Source organism: Fusarium musae, chromosome 9 (genome assembly GCF_019915245.1).
Source record: "Fusarium musae strain F31 chromosome 9, whole genome shotgun sequence".
NCBI classification, from domain to species: Eukaryota; Fungi; Ascomycota; class Sordariomycetes; order Hypocreales; family Nectriaceae; genus Fusarium; species Fusarium musae.
This window is the reverse complement of record NC_058395.1, coordinates 1,424,405-1,443,196: the sequence shown is the minus strand read 5'-3', so window position 1 is coordinate 1,443,196 and position 18,792 is coordinate 1,424,405. Positions and strand designations below refer to the sequence as shown.

The following is an 18,792-nucleotide window of genomic DNA, read 5'->3' as shown; positions in this document are numbered from 1 at the left end:
TGCATCAGGGGAACAGGTTCTTGTAGAATTGGACTCCAGTACTCCCACTCATGTGTCTGGCAGTACAGCTTGAATACGTGCTCTTCCGCTTCGAGTATTTGGCACCCTAGCTCCGTTCTCATTTCCGTTAGCTTGTCGCAATATCTCCGGATCGTCTGTATGCGTGTCTCGTGACGAAATACTTCAGCATCATCTTGGACGACATGACTTGGACCTAGAGGAATACAAGGTTCACCCAATAGTATCTTGAGATCCCGCTCATGTTCAACAATTCCTTCTCTCTGTTCATGAGGTGTGTCTTTGTGCTGGTGACCAGAGTCCTTCGCATGATCGCGTATAGGGTCAGAAACAATAATGAACTTGCCGCTCTCTCCGGGTGGATGAGAGCCGTCAGTGGCAGGAACTGGACGAGAGCCGGGAGTTTCATGTTGCTGCGCTGACTGACTTCGCTCAAGTCTCGCCCGGGAATATGTATGTGTGTTGTCACCTGGTAGCTCCGCTAGTAAAGGGGGAAGCCGTTGCAGTTCCATGGCGGGACGTGATATGGTGTTTGGGGGCGACACCGTACCTTGAATCTTGGTTCGTTCTACGAAATACTGTGCCCGTAGACTCTGAGGTCTAGCCCCAGTCCTTCTCAGCTTATGCCATCCCCTAGTCTTTTCCCTGATGCGCGCGAATATTTGCACAGGTTTACCACCGTCTCCCGAACCTGATGGCTCAGATGACGGCAAACCTAGTGCCGATTGGGTATGCCATTTAGTTTTAGCGATGAAGCTGTCTTGCATGTTTGACCACCGGTTGGAAAAGTATGTGGTGTTCAAAGTAAGTGCTGCTCTCCTATGGAGAAGAGGAGATCGAGATTATAATGCTGTGAGACTGCTGCTTTTAATGTCTACGATTCAGTCACCATATACAAGAAAATACATATATGTTTTCTCAACGGTCACTGTGTTCCCATCAAGGCTATTGATTGAATAAATTATCTATCAGTGTGAACAAAGCGCCAGACCAGAACACTATTGAGCAGAAAAGCAAAACCACTATTGAATTCCCCCTCTTTTGTTCTGAAGCATCAAATGTCTACCGCCAATGCCTGTCTTGCGAACAAAGCGACACAATATAGCGCAATGAGCTTGATGCACTGAAGGCGGTCACTTTGTTAATGTTCTGTTCATTTCATAGATGCCTCGAGGGTATATCTAATGCTGGTGGGTTATTGGCTTGGCTGACTTTGATGCCGGATGTTAGTCCAACACCTGCCAGACTACTCCGATGATGACTGAAACCTGGAGCAAACGTGTTTGTAGACTGCCTTGTACCGCCAAAACTAGGAATCGGGGTTCCTGCGAGAGTTGACAATGTCGTCGTTTGATGTACGGATGCTGGGTTGATGCCAGATCGACGGAGGCCACCAACAGGGGCTTCTGATGTATCGCCTGTCATACGTTAGTAAGTACCGTATGTTGGTGACATGAAGATGCTCACGATGGGGTGAGCCTCCCAGCCGTGGCCAATGGTTTCCTTCTCTTGTCATATTTGTATAGTTTCGTGAGAGGCTGGTGTTCATTCCCGAGATATCGATGCGATGACTCTGGCTAAAGGCTGGCGGAGGGACAATTTCAGCATGTATTTGTGTGGGTAAGTTCACTTCATAGCCCGAGTCCATCTGGTTTGTTTGTAAAGTTGAGTCAACAGCATCCGATGCTGCCCTCTGAATCTGACCTAGCTCAGCCTTTCTTTTGACTTTGTCGTAGAGTTCTTGTAACTGCAGGACCTTACGGCTTTTGTCTTTGTAAGCCCGAGAGATTTCGTCATTCTTGCGCCGCAGAGCGTCTTGTTCTGCTGCTAGACCTGCTCTGTGTCAGCCGAAAAGGTGCCAATTTGGGAGACGTAGAGCACTAACTTGACAGCTTATGGTGAAGGCTTTCAATCTCCGAATTCGCGTCGTTTACGGTCTTTTCGAGGCGGACGCTGAGGTTTGAGTACTTGTCAGTCAGGGTTTTGTATAAATACTGTTGGTAATAGATGTCTTGGGTGGTCTGGTAAGCCCAGAAGCTGAGAGCCCGGCCGGCACATTCCATGATAACGTTGGGGCTCAGTCCACTTAGAACACTGGTCTTGTAGCCTTCACTTGGACTCAGGTTCGTAATCACGGCGTCGTCTGGATTGGTCAGTTGGGAGTGGCAGGCAAGGCATGTGTTGCGGCGATCAGCTTCCTGTCCGTTGACACCGAGTCGCTGGGCGCATTCGATGCAGAAGATATGGCTTTTAATCTTGATGTCAGAGCATCGCAGGCTTCTGGCTTCTGAATGACATATGCTTACCTGCATGTCGTCACAAGTGCACGTTCGCTCAGCTCTCTTCGACATTTGAGGTTATTGCATGTGAGTGCGTGCTCCATGTCTGCTACTCTTTGGTTCTGCGCCCGCGTCACGCAAAAGGATCGTGCCCAAGAATGGTTGTTTTCTGATGGAAGGGGATGGTTTGCAATTCATCTTGAGGATAGGTTCGACATGGTTGATGCCAACAGACGTGGGAAGGAGGAGCACCGCGATAATGCCTTCCAGATGTGGAACTTCAAGTTTGCTTACCTAAAGGCACTACCTTAGGTAGGTATATAGTACCTTAGTACCTCAGGTGCTCTTCAGATCACGACGGTGGCTTGGAGAGATGGAAGCTAACACAGAGACAGTACCTGAGGTACCTACCTACCTCGGGTAGGTAAGCCAAGGGACCTTAGGTACTAAGGTAAGGAAATCAGACATCAAGAGATATGTATGTGTTTGTATATAGATACTACCTAAGAGAGGCAAAGCAAAGGACCTACCTAAGGTAGGTAGGTAGTCATACTGTAGATAGTAGGTACCTAAAGTAAAGCGAAACAACGTAAAGCAAGTAAAGGGTCGTGACCTCGTTTTATTGTCGTAAGCTGTGATCCGGCCAGGGAGACGACCTGCGTCCCCGGGGGTGCATGGTGCCCCTATACCCACTCAGAGTCGGGAATCGCATGTAAAAATACATCGAGAAAGGTTACATTTTCGTCATCTCATTTCAAGTGAGCCGTAGATTCCACGCTCATCCTCATACATCGAGTGTTGCATCGGATTAACCAAGTCATGGCCATATGGCTGACCCTCCATCATAGATGGCATAGGTACCGAGCTCCATTGCCGTGAGCTATAGTCCCACCAGGTTTGTTGTGTGAGATAGCCGGATCCATCGTTGGTTTCAAGCTGTTCGGTGGGTATCTCAAATTCAAGCTCTCCGATGAGCGAGTCGAGGTCAGCCTCGAGAGAAGACTGAAGTTCCAGGAGAGAGTCTGATGGAACCAGAGTTGTGTCTGGTTTGGGGAATGATGATTCGAGAGGTGGTGACGGAAGAGGATCCCCAAGTGTACATTGTGATTGAGCCAGGAGGTTGATAAGTTCCTGTTTGTCCATGGTCCGCAGGGCAGAAACGTCATGGTTTGGGTAAAGGCGCCGAAGCACTGACCGACATTCCTCGAGAGACTGTGCCAAGCTATCCAGAGCCCTGGAGGACAGTTAGCCCAAGAGGTCCTCAGTTTTTGACATGTCACTTACTTTCTGGAGGGAATCATTCGCTGGCGATGTTTATCGTAAGAGCAGCTCTTTGGAGCTCGGCTGGTGATGCATTGGCCGCATGGCAGCTTGCCATCGCAGCGGATCTTTCTTCTTTTGCACTCGGTACAGGCATGAGGAGTTGTTATACGCCGTGTGCCGGCGACTCTGGGCCTTGCACTGCTGGAAGCAGCGGGCTGCTTTTTGGGAATGATGCCCTGGACTTTGATGCTGTCAGGACATGAAGACGACAATGATGATGGGTTGAGGTTGACTTACAGGTGTGAAAGGAGCCACCAGCGGCAACCTTTGTACTTGAAGGAGACATGATAGCAAGGAGTTGACAGCGCTAGTCAGGAAGATAATCCTATTGTGCAAGCCACGAAGAGAAAGGGCCCCCAATCTTTGATCTGTGTAAGGCTGGACACCACACTTATTAAGTAGTGCTGTTAGTGAAGCAGGTCTGCCAAGGACTTTAAAGTAGCGGCGACGATGTTACGGTCGAGCCGGCGCCACCCCTAGCAGATAATGCGGAGAAGTAACGCTGCTAGACGTACGGGAATGGATCGTGGGGAACTGGAGAGCAGGGTCCCCATTCGTGGGATGATGCAAGTCCTTGAAAAGGACGCATGAAGAGGGACGATCCAGAGCGTATGGGGTAGCGTAGCATAAGACGACACGACACAACACAGCACTACGGATACGCAGCAGACGACTGACTGACTGATTTTGCCCGGAGAGATGAGAGGGGGGCGGCTATGACATTTGACTATGCCCAAGTAATGGAACGTGAAATTAAAAGCAGGTTAAGCTCAGGGTCCTGTTTGTTGACGATTGTGTTCGGGCATGGCGACCCATTTGGAAATGCCTGCAGAGGAGATTTGCTCAGAGTAGGACGAGACAGGACGTGATCTGCTGGGCCGCCTCCACGACAGATCAGTTTCTGCGCGTCATTTCGTGTATTGTACCCGAGGTTAATTAGACGCTTCCGCATTGCATCGAGACTGGCCAAAGACAGCACCGGCAATATCTGTATCCGTACGAATACACGAATACCCTCAAGGCATCATACCAACAATCGCAATAAGGTAGGGCAGGACAGGACAGGACAGGACAGGGCAGGCAAGGCATGGTGATGTGAGGTGACGATTCAGGAGTATCTGCAGTTCCAGAGTCGAGTCCAGCCCAGCCGAGCCCAACGCTATCCCCTCACCATTGCAAGCCAATCCAACCCAACCCAGCCCTTAATGACGGGCATATTGGCTTGGGCGGGCCGAAGCATTCACGGCAGTCGACTGATGGCTGCAACGGAGGAGGAGTACTAACTAGCAGCAGCAGCAGCAGCAGAGTCCAAGCTTGTAAGCAAGATCTCCTAGAGGCCTCGGCGTTGCGGTAGGTCCCTTATTCCCGAAGAGCAACAGTAACAGTAGCATCGCCTCGCATCCATCACATGGCGGTCCCTCGTCATGCTTCTTCAACATCGGCGGCCCCATGCAAGTCCAAGTCCAAGTCCAAGGCCAAGTCCAGGACGGGACAGGATGACTGTGGTGGCTTAATGCGACAGGCAACAGGGCAGTAAAAGGCCACGAGATGAAGGGGCCAGATGCATGCATCCAAGTGTGCATGTATGGATGTACGTACATACATTCTGTAGGTAGTTCGAGCCGCCGCCGATTGCTGCCCTATCACGTTTATCCAGGCCCTGGCCCCCTGGTCGATTTGCATTTATCCAGGAACCACATCTCAAGCTTCCTATTTCGGACTTAGCAATTTTATGGTTAAGTTGACAAGTTACGGGGAATTCCTGGGGAAGAGACTCAATGGATGAACCAACATTCACTGGATGATCTGCTTTGACTGTACAATTGAGGCGTACGCCCTATGTACCTACGTGTTGGGTTGACAAGCGAGATCGTGTACTATGTAGAGTGGATTAGATACCTACCTACCTACATACATGTTGGCTCGTATATGTATGAGATCTATCTACCTATCTATCATCTGTCTATCTGCCAGATCGGCCGTCAATCCTTGAGCGCTCACACACAACACAATGAAAAAAAAAAAAAAAAAAGGAAATATATAATAACAAAATAAAACAACAAATAAGGATAATACCGAATGTAATTCCGCTCTCCCTGACTAATTTTCCGTCAAGCGCTATATCATGCAGGTATTCATCCGATGTTACCACTCGCCTCCCCATTGACCTTAGTCTTGCCTTAGTAATTAACCACATCACACATCACCTTGCTTGCTTTTACCAACTAGAACAAAAGCGCGCACTTCACGCACCGGACGCACGCACACACACACGCACACACACACACACACACACACACACACACACACAAGCACACACGCAGGCACAAGCAAATCAACCCAAATCAAATCAAGCAAGGCCAGCGATTCGTTCACATGGACAACCTCCGAGGATGGGACACCCAACTTCTCCAAGGCACCAACCGACCGAGCACATAACAGAACAGAACAAAACAGAAACGCATGCACGCACTCTTGTCAAAAATGAGCCTCGCATAGCGCGTGTGATCATTAATCGACCCATCGGAGACTTCTTTCATACCACTCAACAGAACTCTGGTTAATATGTACTCCCTCTACCAAGGGTCTGGGATCCTCGGCCCGTTTCTCTGAATCCCCTCCAGCTCCACGACTTCTACCCCGGGTTTTCCCCTCCAAGCCCTCCAACTGTTTCGGACCCTGGTTACCTTTCAGGGAAGGTGACCGTGATCCGGCTGGATAATAACTTACTCCTGATACCGAACTCCGTGTCCACTGCTCGTCACGCTCCACGAGCCTCTCGGAGACTCCCTCGATCTGATCCCTTGAGAGAGAGGCCCGCTCACTGCTCTTCTCAGTTTACAAAGACCTGGGGTCCCCGGCGCCAAGATTCATCCACTTCAGAATGAGCCGGCCTGATTTACCGACCTTGTCCCCACGTGAGTTGGTTATCGGAACACTCTGGCAGGCCCTCGCCCGCTGTCCTCAGCCTCGGCGCGCGATATGGCCGCCTCTGCCCCATCCGGCCGGATGGGTCTGACTGTAACGAGCCATTACATACAGCTTCGTGATTCTACCCTCATCTAATTCATCGATATGTACGGATACGTCTGTCTGTATGCATGCGCTGGACACTTCAAAGCCACGCCTGAGATTCCAGGTCGAGCGGCCAGTCGGAGCGTAAACCCGTGGTTGCCATCATGCCCGGATTCAACATCGGACATTGTCTCTATCAAGAATAAACTCAACCCAGAACTAACCCTCCATCAGCAGCTCAACACCCTATTCTTTGCTTCTTGCTGATGATTTGCATGAATATTGAATACAGTGCTGCCATGAGCACTTTGACTTTGGCAACACTCACTCGACAAGCTCTGGACACTAACTGTAGCTCTGCTTCATGCCTCCCTCACCGGAACAGGATTTTCGTGGTTAACCTGGAAAAGATCTCGGAAATCTCGGGTTCTCCGTCACACCAGATACTAGAATCTTGAAGAAAGAACCTCATTCTGTCCTCTGATAGGCACATCGTTAAACATCCTGTCACGGTCCTTTTGCATGTCCGTCGATCATAATACTTGTAGAATGCTGAGAGCCCCTGTAGCATCCCCAGTAGCAGTGAAGAAAACAGTATAGTGGCACTTATATACTCGATCTGATAACATGTTATGGCAGCACCCCTCAAATCCGGCACTGGAGACCCCATGAGCTTGCACTCGTTCAGACTAGTAGCCGCCGAAACTCGGTGCCAAGTGTAGACTAGCAGAGACGGCCCAAAATAATGCCGAAGATTGATTCGATTTCGCCTAATATCCCGTGGTTCATGCCTAGATGTGACCAGAGGTCACCAAACCTACAGCTTGACAAGGCCATTGTATACATCAAATATAGCTTAGCCGAGTGATGGCTGGAGACAGTGCTCCTTGCGAGATCCACAGCAGATCCGGCGCGTTAGGTAAACTTTGTTATTAGCCATGAGTCTAATGATGTTGTTGTCCTGGTAATAAACCTCCGGACTTGTTATAGGGGCACTGCTGGACAGCCGACCTGCTTCATAGGATCACAGGCCGCCACGAATACTCGCAACAACTACATTGTACAAACTTGGACATGAGGTCTTTGTTACACTCTTGGCCTCAATTGCTGCTACTTACACATGCAGGCTGTTTGTACCTTACAGCGGAGGTCAGACAGCACTAGGCTTGAAGAACTTGGCAGCCAATGTAGAGGCGGTGGCAACGTCCAGCAAGAGCAGAAGCGTTGCTGAAAGAAGACGTCGTATTGCCATAAAGCGGTGAGTGGTAAATCATTCCGTGATCCGCCCTTGATACGACTGTTGATCAACTTGAGACGTGGTAGAGCGCTCGCCACCTGACGTCCGGGGTGAAGAAACACTCCCTCCCAATCCACCTCCGTTGAAGCTTACGCCCTCTTCGCCAAAGCTGAGCAATAGGAGGACTTACTGGTAGCCCTATGAGACTAGCAAGCTAGGTTGTACATTGATGATTGCGGTCGTTTCTAGAGAGTTCCCGTCAAGGTTCTCACAGCCTCCACACCGGCAACAAGAGCGTCGATCCAGAGACAGATGCGACTCAGGCAACCCTGCTAGCGTATAAAGGTATCTCGGGAAGATGCGAGAGAGAGTTTTCGGCAGGAAGAGGCTTTTTAGCAATTGGCAATATTCAGCAAGGGTGACTGACGGTGGAGGACTTGATCAGTTTGCTGGGGCAAGGAGCTCGTGGCAGGCGAACTCAAACACAGCGCTCATTCGTTGGCCACAACATACCTCGCCAGAATATAGGTAGCTAGACTTTAGTATAAGTATCTTACGATGGCGAAAACGAACGTAATTCCTCACCGGTTCCTGGCCTGATATCGAGATGACATGTTTGATGCCAGGAGTATCGATGGCCCCGCAACCCGCAACTATCACCGAATGAGGCCTTGTTTGTACGTACTCATGATTTCAGGATACTGCGGAAACGCAGTCTTCCGATGAAACGTGACTAGCTCTCATAGTGGGACTGTCTTAGTCAAGCAACATGACCTGCTCATATACCAGGAACATCGGGAGACGTCCCGGACGCTTCATTGCATAGAACATGCAAGGCGAAGTGGCCATAATCAACACCATCATCATACTGACCACATACGACCATAGGTAGTGGAAAATACGGGATCCCGTCCGCTCTCCCATAGTCAATCCACTAACCGGCGGATTAGTAGTTGGGTCGGTGACGACCAGCGAATCCCCGCTGTTGTATGTTCTTTTTGCTGGGAGCGTGTCTTGGATTTCTTGCTTTCGGGCATGTATCGTCTTTTGCTCACGGCTGGGGCGAACACGTGGTCGATGATTGCGGTTGGGGTTAAGTGAGAATCGCGATATGGAAACCGAAACCTGTTGTGATTCAGAAGATGGCGTCAGGAGACCCTACCACGTTGAGCTACTCCACGATTCCTTCAAAGTCGCTCGATGCGATGGTTTCTATTGTAAATCCTTCTATCCAGTCATTAATCGTGACATTACTCCGTTTCCATCTCTCCTATGAGATACCTCCAAGGGCCAATATTCTTTACAGGCGGAGTACCTGACAACGACTGTCGATACCGTCGAAGATACAAGTGTTGTCGATGGGCACATATTGCTTGGTAATGATCTTGATCATCTCTTGAGCGACCATGCCGCCAGTAAGGGCTGATATGTTGTGAAGCTCGCCACCGGCCGCGCGCTCAACCTCTTGGGCAGTCTTCTTGTATCGTTCGTTCCCCGTGGCTTTTGGTGCAGCCTTGCCAATGAAACCCATAATCTCATCTGCAGAAGCAGTCTTGGCATTTGATGTTGCCAACAGGGCGAGATACAGTGGGACCAGGGATAGAGGCATCTCGGGCCCAGCAAAGGCTGATATCTCGTCGTTTGCTAGCTCTTGTTCTGGACGCTATATGTTATTAAAAGTCCTTCTGGCCAGGAAGAGCTGTACTTACCGACAAGCTTATCGAGACTGGTAGCCTTGTCTCCAGGGGCATTAATGAGCTTGATAAAAGAAGCATTCTTGCAGAAGAGTTCAACCTGCTCGGGATCCACGTCCTGACCGCCAGGAAGACTTCGAGCGATTCCCAGAACTTGACTAACATCCTGGCGAGCCCGTTCTTTGTAAATATTCTGTAATTTGATGTACACGTTGGATTGGGCCTTCATGTCAGGCAGTCCCCCAGGGACAGGTAAGCGGCCATGTTGGTCATAGAATCGTTTCACAGCCTCTGTGATGACCCAGAAGCCTGATGTAATCTCCTCCTGGCAAACATTAGCAATAAAGCTGACAATAGTTACATTCGTTCTTACAGGATCTTGGTGCACATAGTCAAAGACTTGTCGAAGAGAACTGGGAAGGGAGGGCTTTACGACATGTTTCATCACAGCAGCTACAGCCTCTTCAAAATTCTCTTCGCCTCCTTCAGGGTTGTCTGTCCTCATGGCTTCCGAGACAGTTTTGCGGAATGTGGTCTTGTCGACGTAGCTGGTAGGGTAAGCGCCGCCGTGAGCTTGTTTCCACTGTTCTAGATGATGAAGGAGAATGACGACCATAGGCAAGTGACCATGCTCATGACTGTCGAGGTTGTCAATGTTTTCAGTCATGCTCTGGGAAAACTCAAGGAGTTCGGGCCAAGGGGCTAGAAGCCGCAGATCTGTCGTGGCGGTCTCGTCGGGATGGGTGTCAACGATAGGAAATGTGCCGGGTATTGTGGTCTTGAAGTAGGAGTAGTATCCCACAGAATGAACTGCAATTGTAGGAATTTTATATTGGAGAGAATAGTCCTGAATTAGCTGAACCAGATCTTGAGGCAAAGGAAGTGCATATAGGATCATGGTGAATGTAGGCGAGCTACTGAGAAAGTGATCTAGGTGGAAAGATTCATCCTGAGATATGTCAGCCGGATGGTTGCGACTGAGTAGATAGAACAACATACCTGGGTTTTAGGATACCATTCACCCTGTACTTCAGGATTAAGTTCCAAGAGAAAGTTGGTGCAAGCTTCAGCTCTGGACTTGCCCAGCCAGCTATCATCCACGAAGAAATTAACACCCAGATCTTGATGAGTTACGATATTCTGGTCGGCAATGGTGAACCGACCAATACCAGGCAGGACAAGATTCTTGAGAGTCTCAACGCCGACGGTACCAGCACCGGAGTTGACGAGGAGAATATTGGCCGACTCGAGAGCAGCCTGACCCGAGGCAGCCCAAAGTCGGAGTTGGCGGTCATATTTCCGCTCCTTCTCTGATGGGCCTTGAAGTACTGGGGGAGTCTGGATCATGACATCGGCCATATTGAGGTCCGATGCTGATGAACGAGAGTGTACGTGACTGTGACTGTGACTGTCCAGGTTACTATGATGCGATGTGGCACCACTTAGCTTGCTCTGTAGAAAGTCAAACAGTGAGCAGACGGACTTTGGATAAACGAGCGTCGCGAGACCCCGGATAAGATGTGAGAGACTGCTAGTAGTAGTATAGATGATACTGATGAAGCTCTTGAGTGGAGTGGGTGAAGACAGTGTTGAGTAATCGTTGCCTGTTGCCGAGTAGTGGCCTAGTGATGGATCAACCATTTCCGACCACTCACAGTTCGACCTTGGTCGAGACTGCGCTACGTCACAACTGGGAGTAGCCGCTCAAGTGGGGTACCTAGTCCGGTGGCTAAAGCTCGTGATTGGATGAGTTATCTTTGCCAGACCTGTGATATTATTATATAAATATTTTAACTTAATAATAATATTTTTATTATTTAAGATCTTATTAACTATACTTTATATATTACTATAAAGCTATTTTAACTTTTTAATAATTAGTTTAAGTCTACCAAGTCTATATTTTATAAATTTATCTATTTAAACCTTTTCTTTTTATATATTAGATAGAGCTGTCTAGTCCCACTCGTTTCAATATCGCCGACCCCAGACCTGGTGTCACGAGGTATCTAGTTAGTGCAGAATCCCTCAGCAAAGAGATGGAGTGATTGCAAAGACCAGGGCATTACTCCCTAGGTTGGAGACGCTTTTCTTTTGAATGGACCTTTCGACATCTAAAAATGAAACGGAATTCCGTTCTGAAATTCACCGTTCGCTCCCAACACTTTACGGTGCAAGATACTTGATTCGCTGATAAAAACTCCGAGATCGACACTTGTAGCCAAACAAGCATTTCTTCTCTGCACGACCGGACTTTCAGATCCTAGTTAGCAAACAGCCTTTTTCGATAGGTACGCTAGAGAGCCGTATAAGGTAGCTTACTCAGGAGGTGTCTAGCGGTTTGCTCTCATTTCTCTTCAAGCTTCATCAGGATTGGCTTCCATTCTTCGAATTGGTTTCCCATTTACGCCTAGCGCCAGCTTTCAAGATCTTTCAATGTGGATCTATCAAACACCTAGAGATGGCACCTCAGGATCTGCCAATCATTCTTCCAGATCATCTTAAGCGAATGCGAGGGTGGATACCTCCATCACTCCACTTCAACGTCCTCAAGCTGACTGCTTCACTAAAATATCCTACGTACCTGAGGTAAGGTACCTAGGTAGGTAGCTCGGACTCGCAGCCGGAAAGTCATGTTGGTCCCCAATTCTCTTTTTTAGCGACTCGCATAGGATGTCTCGCAAGTCTTTGACCGGGGTCGTTATATGCGAGAGATGCATCATCGGCAGCGGGAATGCCTACATCCAGATCTCCGGGATCACTTACCTGCAGCTGTCATATTGATCATATAAGGGACGGAAACTCCTCAACACCTCGTTTTAGTAGAACCAAAATATCATGACTGGTCGAGACAAACGAAGCATTAAAAAAAGACCTGTTCATTACCCGTACTTGCTACTTATTGTTTGAGGTGGTGATCGAGAGTCCCCACGCGCCAGTGATTCAGCCAAACCTGCTCGGACTGCAACAATTTCCTCCACATTTTTGGGCTTCCATCAGGATCAAAACTACCCAAATCCAACGGTCGACTAACTGCCTTCCTTCATTTCAACGTCCTCCTTGTAATCTTCTTGGAATATATCAGAGGGATCTTGTCGCCTTTCTCATCCCCTTTCACATACTCATCATGGATGCAGGAGTAAAAGATATGGATACATGCGCCCAGGACCATGGCAACCCAGAAGCCATCTCTGGCTCCCAAACAGAACCATCACTTACCGCTTCAGGCTTCGACGAAATCGAAGTCCCTGGTATCCCCCGTGCTCGTTTCTGGGGCCTTTGTGTTGGGTATGTCCCATCATCTCTTGTGATGACCTGCTTCTAACACATACTCCAAGAGTCCTTCTAGGCCTGTTCCTTTCTATGACCGACACCTCTATCGTCGCAACAAGTCTACACAGTATCGGCGTCGACTTTGAGGTCCTCGAGGACGTCAACTGGGTTGCTCTGGCATACACTCTTGCATATCTCGGATGCGCCATCGTCTTCGCTCGTATATCCGACATTGTTGGACGTCGGGATGCCTTTATCGCATCTTATATAATCTTCTTCATATTTTCTCTTGCCTGTGGTTTTGCACAGAGTATTAACCAACTCATCGCCTTTCGTGCTCTGCAGGGCATCGGAGGTTCAGGTATACTCTACTGAACCGTCTTGTTCGCCAGGTCGTTAACAGAGTCAGGATTGTACTCGCTCACGATGATCATGCTGCCTGAAATCAGCCCAGATAACATGAAACAGCACATAGCGGCTCTGGTAGGTTTGGTCATTACCATGTCAGGTGTCCTTGGTCCTGTCTTGGGTGGTATCTTGACACACTATGCTTCATGGAGATGGGTGTTTTGGATCAAGTGTTACTCCTCCTTGAGATATATGCTTTATCATGTAGCTAACAACTTGCAGCGGCCCTGTTGGTTTCGTGTCGCTGGTCATATTTATCTTGACTTGGCCCAAATCGGAACACCTACCATCAAAAGAGCGACGTGCTTGGAAAGAACTTGATTTTCTTGGATCCCTCCTTGTTATTGCTTCTGCAGTTTTGGTCGTTTTCTCGTTTCAGAATGCTGGCACAGAAAGATCTAACGATGGATGGAAAACTTCCATTTTCGTTGCACCCCTGATTTGTGGCCTGTTTGCTTGCGGTCTACTCATTGCGTGGCAGATCTTCATTCAGTGTCGGTGGCACGATCGGTTTGCTCCCGCATTCCCAATCAACATCTTTCGCAATAGGATATACTCTACCGCCGTTGCCAACACCCTCCTCAACGGCTTTCCTTACTTGTTGCTAATCTATGCCATCCCCCTACGCTTCCAAGTCGTTAGTGGCAAGTCTACTCTCATCTCGGGAGTCATGTTGCTTCCCATGTTGGGGACCGCCGCCATTGGCAGCCTCTTAGCAGGCAAAATAAACGCCACCAAGAACTACACCTTTGAGTCATTGGTACTTGGCTCGAGTGTGATGACAATCGGCTGCGGATTGCTCACGTCGCTGTCACATGAGCCCAATGATGCAAAAATTCTTGGTTACATGACATTTTGTGGTCTTGGCTTTGGCTTAACCGTCGCGTCTTCGACAATGCTATCGACGGTGGAGGTACCCATTAGGGACTATGGTATGCATTACAGCTTGGGTCGTGGAAGAAGACTATCGCTAACAATAAATCATCAGCTCCCGCACAGGGCATTCTCTCTCAAGTTCGGCTTTTGGGTGGTAGCTTGGGCATCGCAGCATCATCGGCCTTGCTGAACGAGAAAAGCTCAAAGTATCTTTCGGGCGTTCTTACGACCCATGAGCAAGCAACAATTGGCGGCTCTAACACACATCTCACTCGTGCACAGTGGTCAGCTGTCCGCTATGCCTACGCTGATGCATTTCAGGTAGAGGTGAAGATAGCGACAGTAGTTGCAGCTTGCTCAGTCATATCCGCATTTGGCGCCTTTCGAAAAGGGCGTCTTTTGATAGCCGAGCAAAGAAAGATAATTGTCAGAGAAGAGGAAGACCGCCGACGTGCACAAACGGCACAGGTTGTGTAGGACAATATCGGATCATATTTTTAACACAGGATATCACACCACACATAGGGTTGCATCTCGGCGTCACAGTCTTTTGACTCAATATCTTCAGGTCGTGTTGTAAATTAATAGGGGTCCAGAACTTCTTCTTGCTAAATCTTATTCCCCCCCTGTCTCCCAATAAAGGGCCACTCTAGCCTGCTAAAGTGACACACCCTATTTCCGCACTTATAACCATGGGGAAGCATGAGCTGCACGCCACTATAGCCGCCACCCCAGAAAGAAGAGCTATACAATACATCATATTGAATGGAAGCGTCTGAGTCGTTGGTCGTTATATTACCTATGTGCCAGGATCCATGCTACTACCTTCCTCCTTCGTTGTATCCCGATACATGTCCACCGCTGCTGTACTTGGTCTCCTCGGCTTCATGTCATTGAGGGCCTCACTCTCCTCGTCAATATCGTCATTGTCATCCCCCTCGCAGTCGTTGTCTGACGCGTCTGGCGATTCTGCAAGACTGTGCTGCAGTGATGCCATGAAGTCACCTGCTGCCTCAAACATGGTGATCCCCTCCTTATGGGGCAAAGTCGAGTACATCCTCTGGGCCTCGTCAAGACATCGCCTCGCCTGGATGTGCTTGGACTGCTGAAGCCAGGCATCTGCACTGAGCACGCTCCAAGTTGCTGATTTTCGACGGCGCGAGCCCCAGTGCCAACTGCCAACCCCCTCCTTCGAACTATAGCAAATAGCGAGTCGTTCCTTTATTAATGCATCACCCACGCTGCCAGAGATCTTAGACTCAAGAAGCCTCACGCCCCAGCGGCCTGCATCATCAATATTGGTCCCGCCCCGTAAACGCAGTAGCTCCAAACCCAGGAGCAAGCTTCGCAACGCTCCGTAGGGGGCACTGCATCGGGTGTTGTAGGAGTAGAACGCAGCCTCCAACATTTGATCTATCGTCTCGGCGCGATTCTTCGATGACATCTGTTGTGGAAGTAGCAAAAGACTTAGTGCAGCCATCTCATTGGCAGCGGCGTGATGTTTCCAGGCCTTGGAATCGCTGAAATCGGATCTCAGAAGATCATACGTTGAATGCGCTAGTTTCCAATCTCGCAACATAAATGCGTAGTCTGCCAATTTCCGCATAATAGCCTCAGGAGCTTCTGATCCATAAAACCCAGCGGCATTGTAGTTGTCTCTTGCGTTGCTTGTGCCTGTCGAATTTCTGGAGCTGCCGGTGAACGCCCACTTCCTGGATAAATTCATAAAACGACCCGTGAGGCCTCTTCGGCGAGAAGCAACTTGGTCATTCCACAATGACACATTTCGTTCCATGGTAGGGATGACAGACATCGTCACCATCTCACGCACAAACGTACGGATGGCAGTAGCATCAGATTCAAATATGTAGCGTGTTGGGTCCTCAAAGTCCTCGTCGTCTTCACTCCTTCGGATATCTTCCAGTTCCTCTTGCGCTGACATCCAGTCGCTGCGAGGAAGCGGTATACTGTCGTCGTCTGTCTCGGCACACTGGCTGCTTCTCAATCGAAGAAGATGGCAATGGGGTCCCATATTTCGTTTCATCTGTTCAAACAGCCCCATAGATCTTGTTATGTCGTCCTTCTCTTCATCGTGGACTAGCACGTAGTATCGAATAAATTCACTGTCTACCCAAGGCGGAAGTTTTCGGTTTCCTTCCTTTGTCTCTGTATAGAGTTTCTTTAGCTCTTCAAGGGGATTCGGATTCCGTGAGCTAATGGCAACGACACATGCCACAGGATGTGAGAAGGTTTCATGGGGTGAAATAGGAAGGCCAGATAGCAACCTTCGCAAATAAAGAGCGTAATATGGTGATATCTCTTCTGAGCCCTTGTCTGGGCCCGCGAACAAGCCATGCTGGGGCAGCGCTGCGAACGACTCCTCTGCATAGGACAAATGGCTGTTGACTACGGCTTCCGCGTCCATAAGAAACTGCTTGTCCCTGGATGTGCTCGCTTGGCTGCCATTCTGACCTGGCGAGGATGCAGGATTCCTGAAGCCCGAAACTGTGGGATCGGGGTGTTCAATATTGTCGCCGAATCTCGTAAACCTGATAGAGAAGCCTTCTGCGGCTTTGCTCATCCCGTTGCTATCCCTGATCGCAACTTTGCCTGGCACATCTTCACCAAAGGGCCGAAGTAATTCCCAGAGACCATTTCGAAAGCCCTTCTCGTCCATCAAAGTATCTGTATCATGGGAGGAGTAGATGGAGACATGAGGTACGAATGCTCGGAGGATGAGATTCAAAGGTTCGGATCCATCGCCCCCAGTCTCAGGTAGTGGGCGGCTTGGTCGGGCATCGAAGACGGTATGGGAAAGAACTCGAGAGGGTGACCCTCGGCCAGCTGGGGATATTGAGCGTGATCCAGGTGGAGAGAGAGTCGAGGCATACAAGGATGCAGCCGACGGGTTGGAGCGGCGATAGGCCAGGTTGGTTTCCGATCGCGATAATGGTAGTGACTCTAATACAGGTGTGGAGTGTCGCGACTTTGTGAGCTTCATAGCAGACGCGGCTGCGGGCAACGCCTGGAGCGGTTCCGTCGGCGGAGCTGCATTCTCAACAGATTGTGGCATGAAGGCGATGGCGAGCAGCGGCTTGCGGCTTGCGGCGGTGGTGATGTCGGACGGGGTCGTAATCGTAGGAGTCCTATTCGTAGGATGTAGGTATAATATAGGACCGGGCTTCGGAAGGGATTATGAGGCGTAAGAAGATGAGGGTGAACGGCGAATAGTATAGGCCACAACTCGGCTCGGCATGATCCTGTCACTGAAGCGAATGGGACATTAGGTGAATATAGGTACTTCGTAGGTGGTAAACCAACGCCTGGGAACTTTGAGGAACTTTGATCTTCTATCAGCAACAAAGGTTGGGCGACCTTGTGGAAACTCGGGATATGATGGCCGGCGGTACGTATCCTTACCTTATGGTGGATGCGCCCAGAGTTGACCGAGACAGCCAGGGAGGGACAGCCCCAGCGGATAACGGAACGTTAGGTTGACACTCCACTGTAATTGCTCTACCGAGGCGAGAGCCGCAACATGGGATAGCTGCATATCTATACAGGAACATTCGAGGTTCCCAACCCTGAAGACAAGTCCTGTCACTCTACCTTCAACGCAGCCCTCATCGCATCGAAAAACAACATGCCTTCAGATTTATCAGCATATCTCGCTTCCAAGTACTTGGTCGCCGACCCAAAACCAGCGAAGAAACGGAAGCGCAAGCGCGGCGCCGACGCCAACAACGGCCTTTTTATCACGGACGATGACGATTCAGGCTGGGGCAATACCAATACGCAGCAGGATGATGAGGGAATAGATGCTCCTGTCACAGTATCAGGGCGATCTGCTGAGTTTCGGAGAACCAAGAAGAGCAATTGGAAGTCAGTTGGAGGCGACGCGACATCAAAAGATGATTCGGCTGCGGCTGCAGACGCGATTCTGGCATCAGCAGCAGCGGAGCAAACCGCAGCTCGTGATGAAGACGAGGACATGCCCATCATTGAAGATGACGGATCAGCTGTGAAGATGAGCGATGGAACACATGCAGGACTGCAAAGCGCAGCAACTGTTGCAGCGCAACTTAAACGGCGGCAAAAAGAGGAACGCGAAGAGTTCGAACGGCACCGTATATCAAAGGAGGAAGAAACAATATATCGAGACGCCACAGGCCGAAGAATCGACATATCGATGAAGCGCGCCGAAGCGCGACGTGCCGCTGCTGAGGCCGCTGCTGAAGCAGAGGAAAAGGAACGCATGGCCAAAGAAGCTCTCAAAGGTGACATACAGCTTGAGGAGGCTCGTAAGCGCCGGGAGAAGTTACAAGATGCCAAGCTTATGTCATTCGCGCGTACAGCCGATGACGAAGAAATGAACCAGGAACTGAAAGAACAGGAGCGCTGGAACGATCCTATGATGCAGTTCATGACTGAGAAGAAGCAAACTGGCACAGGACAGGGCAAAAAGTCAAAACGCAAGCCAGTTTATGCTGGCGCAGCGCCGCCAAATCGGTACGCAATCAAACCAGGCTATCGCTGGGATGGTGTCGATCGCGGCAATGGCTTTGAAGCCGAGAGGTTCAAGGCACTTAACCGTAGAGAACGGAACAAGGGACTTGAGTACTCTTGGCAAATGGATGAATGAAAGGGTAGAGTTTGTTTGATGCAGATA

General features: G+C 49.6%; 6 protein-coding genes across 6 annotated transcripts; 2 read left to right on the top strand and 4 right to left on the bottom strand.

Moving 5' to 3' along the window:
• Positions 1–1,327: 1,327 nt before the first annotated feature.
• J7337_011737 (uncharacterized protein) lies at positions 1,328–2,401 on the bottom strand (the record flags this gene model as incomplete). Its single annotated transcript, XM_044829273.1, has 5 exons — positions 1,328–1,436; positions 1,458–1,851; positions 1,904–1,971; positions 2,014–2,265; positions 2,325–2,401. The coding sequence occupies 5 exons, from the start codon at positions 2,399–2,401 to the stop codon at positions 1,328–1,330; spliced, it is 900 nt and encodes a 299-aa protein (XP_044675948.1).
• A 640-nt stretch (positions 2,402–3,041) lies between these two features.
• J7337_011736 (uncharacterized protein) lies at positions 3,042–3,906 on the bottom strand (the record flags this gene model as incomplete). The annotated part of the gene is made up of 3 exons (XM_044829272.1): positions 3,042–3,531; positions 3,582–3,801; positions 3,858–3,906. 3 exons carry the CDS (start codon positions 3,904–3,906, stop codon positions 3,042–3,044), a joined length of 759 nt encoding a protein of 252 aa, XP_044675947.1.
• Positions 3,907–9,172: 5,266 nt separating this feature from the next.
• J7337_011735 (uncharacterized protein) lies at positions 9,173–10,925 on the bottom strand (the record flags this gene model as incomplete). The annotated part of the gene is made up of 4 exons (XM_044829271.1): positions 9,173–9,528; positions 9,582–9,891; positions 9,940–10,515; positions 10,566–10,925. The coding sequence occupies 4 exons, from the start codon at positions 10,923–10,925 to the stop codon at positions 9,173–9,175; spliced, it is 1,602 nt and encodes a 533-aa protein (XP_044675946.1).
• Positions 10,926–12,693: 1,768 nt separating this feature from the next.
• On the top strand, positions 12,694–13,214 carry J7337_011734 (uncharacterized protein; the record flags this gene model as incomplete). The annotated part of the gene is made up of 2 exons (XM_044829270.1): positions 12,694–12,854; positions 12,905–13,214. The coding sequence occupies 2 exons, from the start codon at positions 12,694–12,696 to the stop codon at positions 13,212–13,214; spliced, it is 471 nt and encodes a 156-aa protein (XP_044675945.1).
• Positions 13,215–14,922: 1,708 nt separating this feature from the next.
• Positions 14,923–17,196, bottom strand: J7337_011733 (uncharacterized protein; the record flags this gene model as incomplete). Its single annotated transcript, XM_044829269.1, has 1 exon — positions 14,923–17,196. The coding sequence occupies one exon, from the start codon at positions 17,194–17,196 to the stop codon at positions 14,923–14,925; it is 2,274 nt and encodes a 757-aa protein (XP_044675944.1).
• A 570-nt stretch (positions 17,197–17,766) lies between these two features.
• Positions 17,767–18,765, top strand: J7337_011732 (uncharacterized protein; the record flags this gene model as incomplete). Its single annotated transcript, XM_044829268.1, has 1 exon — positions 17,767–18,765. The coding sequence occupies one exon, from the start codon at positions 17,767–17,769 to the stop codon at positions 18,763–18,765; it is 999 nt and encodes a 332-aa protein (XP_044675943.1).
• Positions 18,766–18,792: the final 27 nt, after the last annotated feature.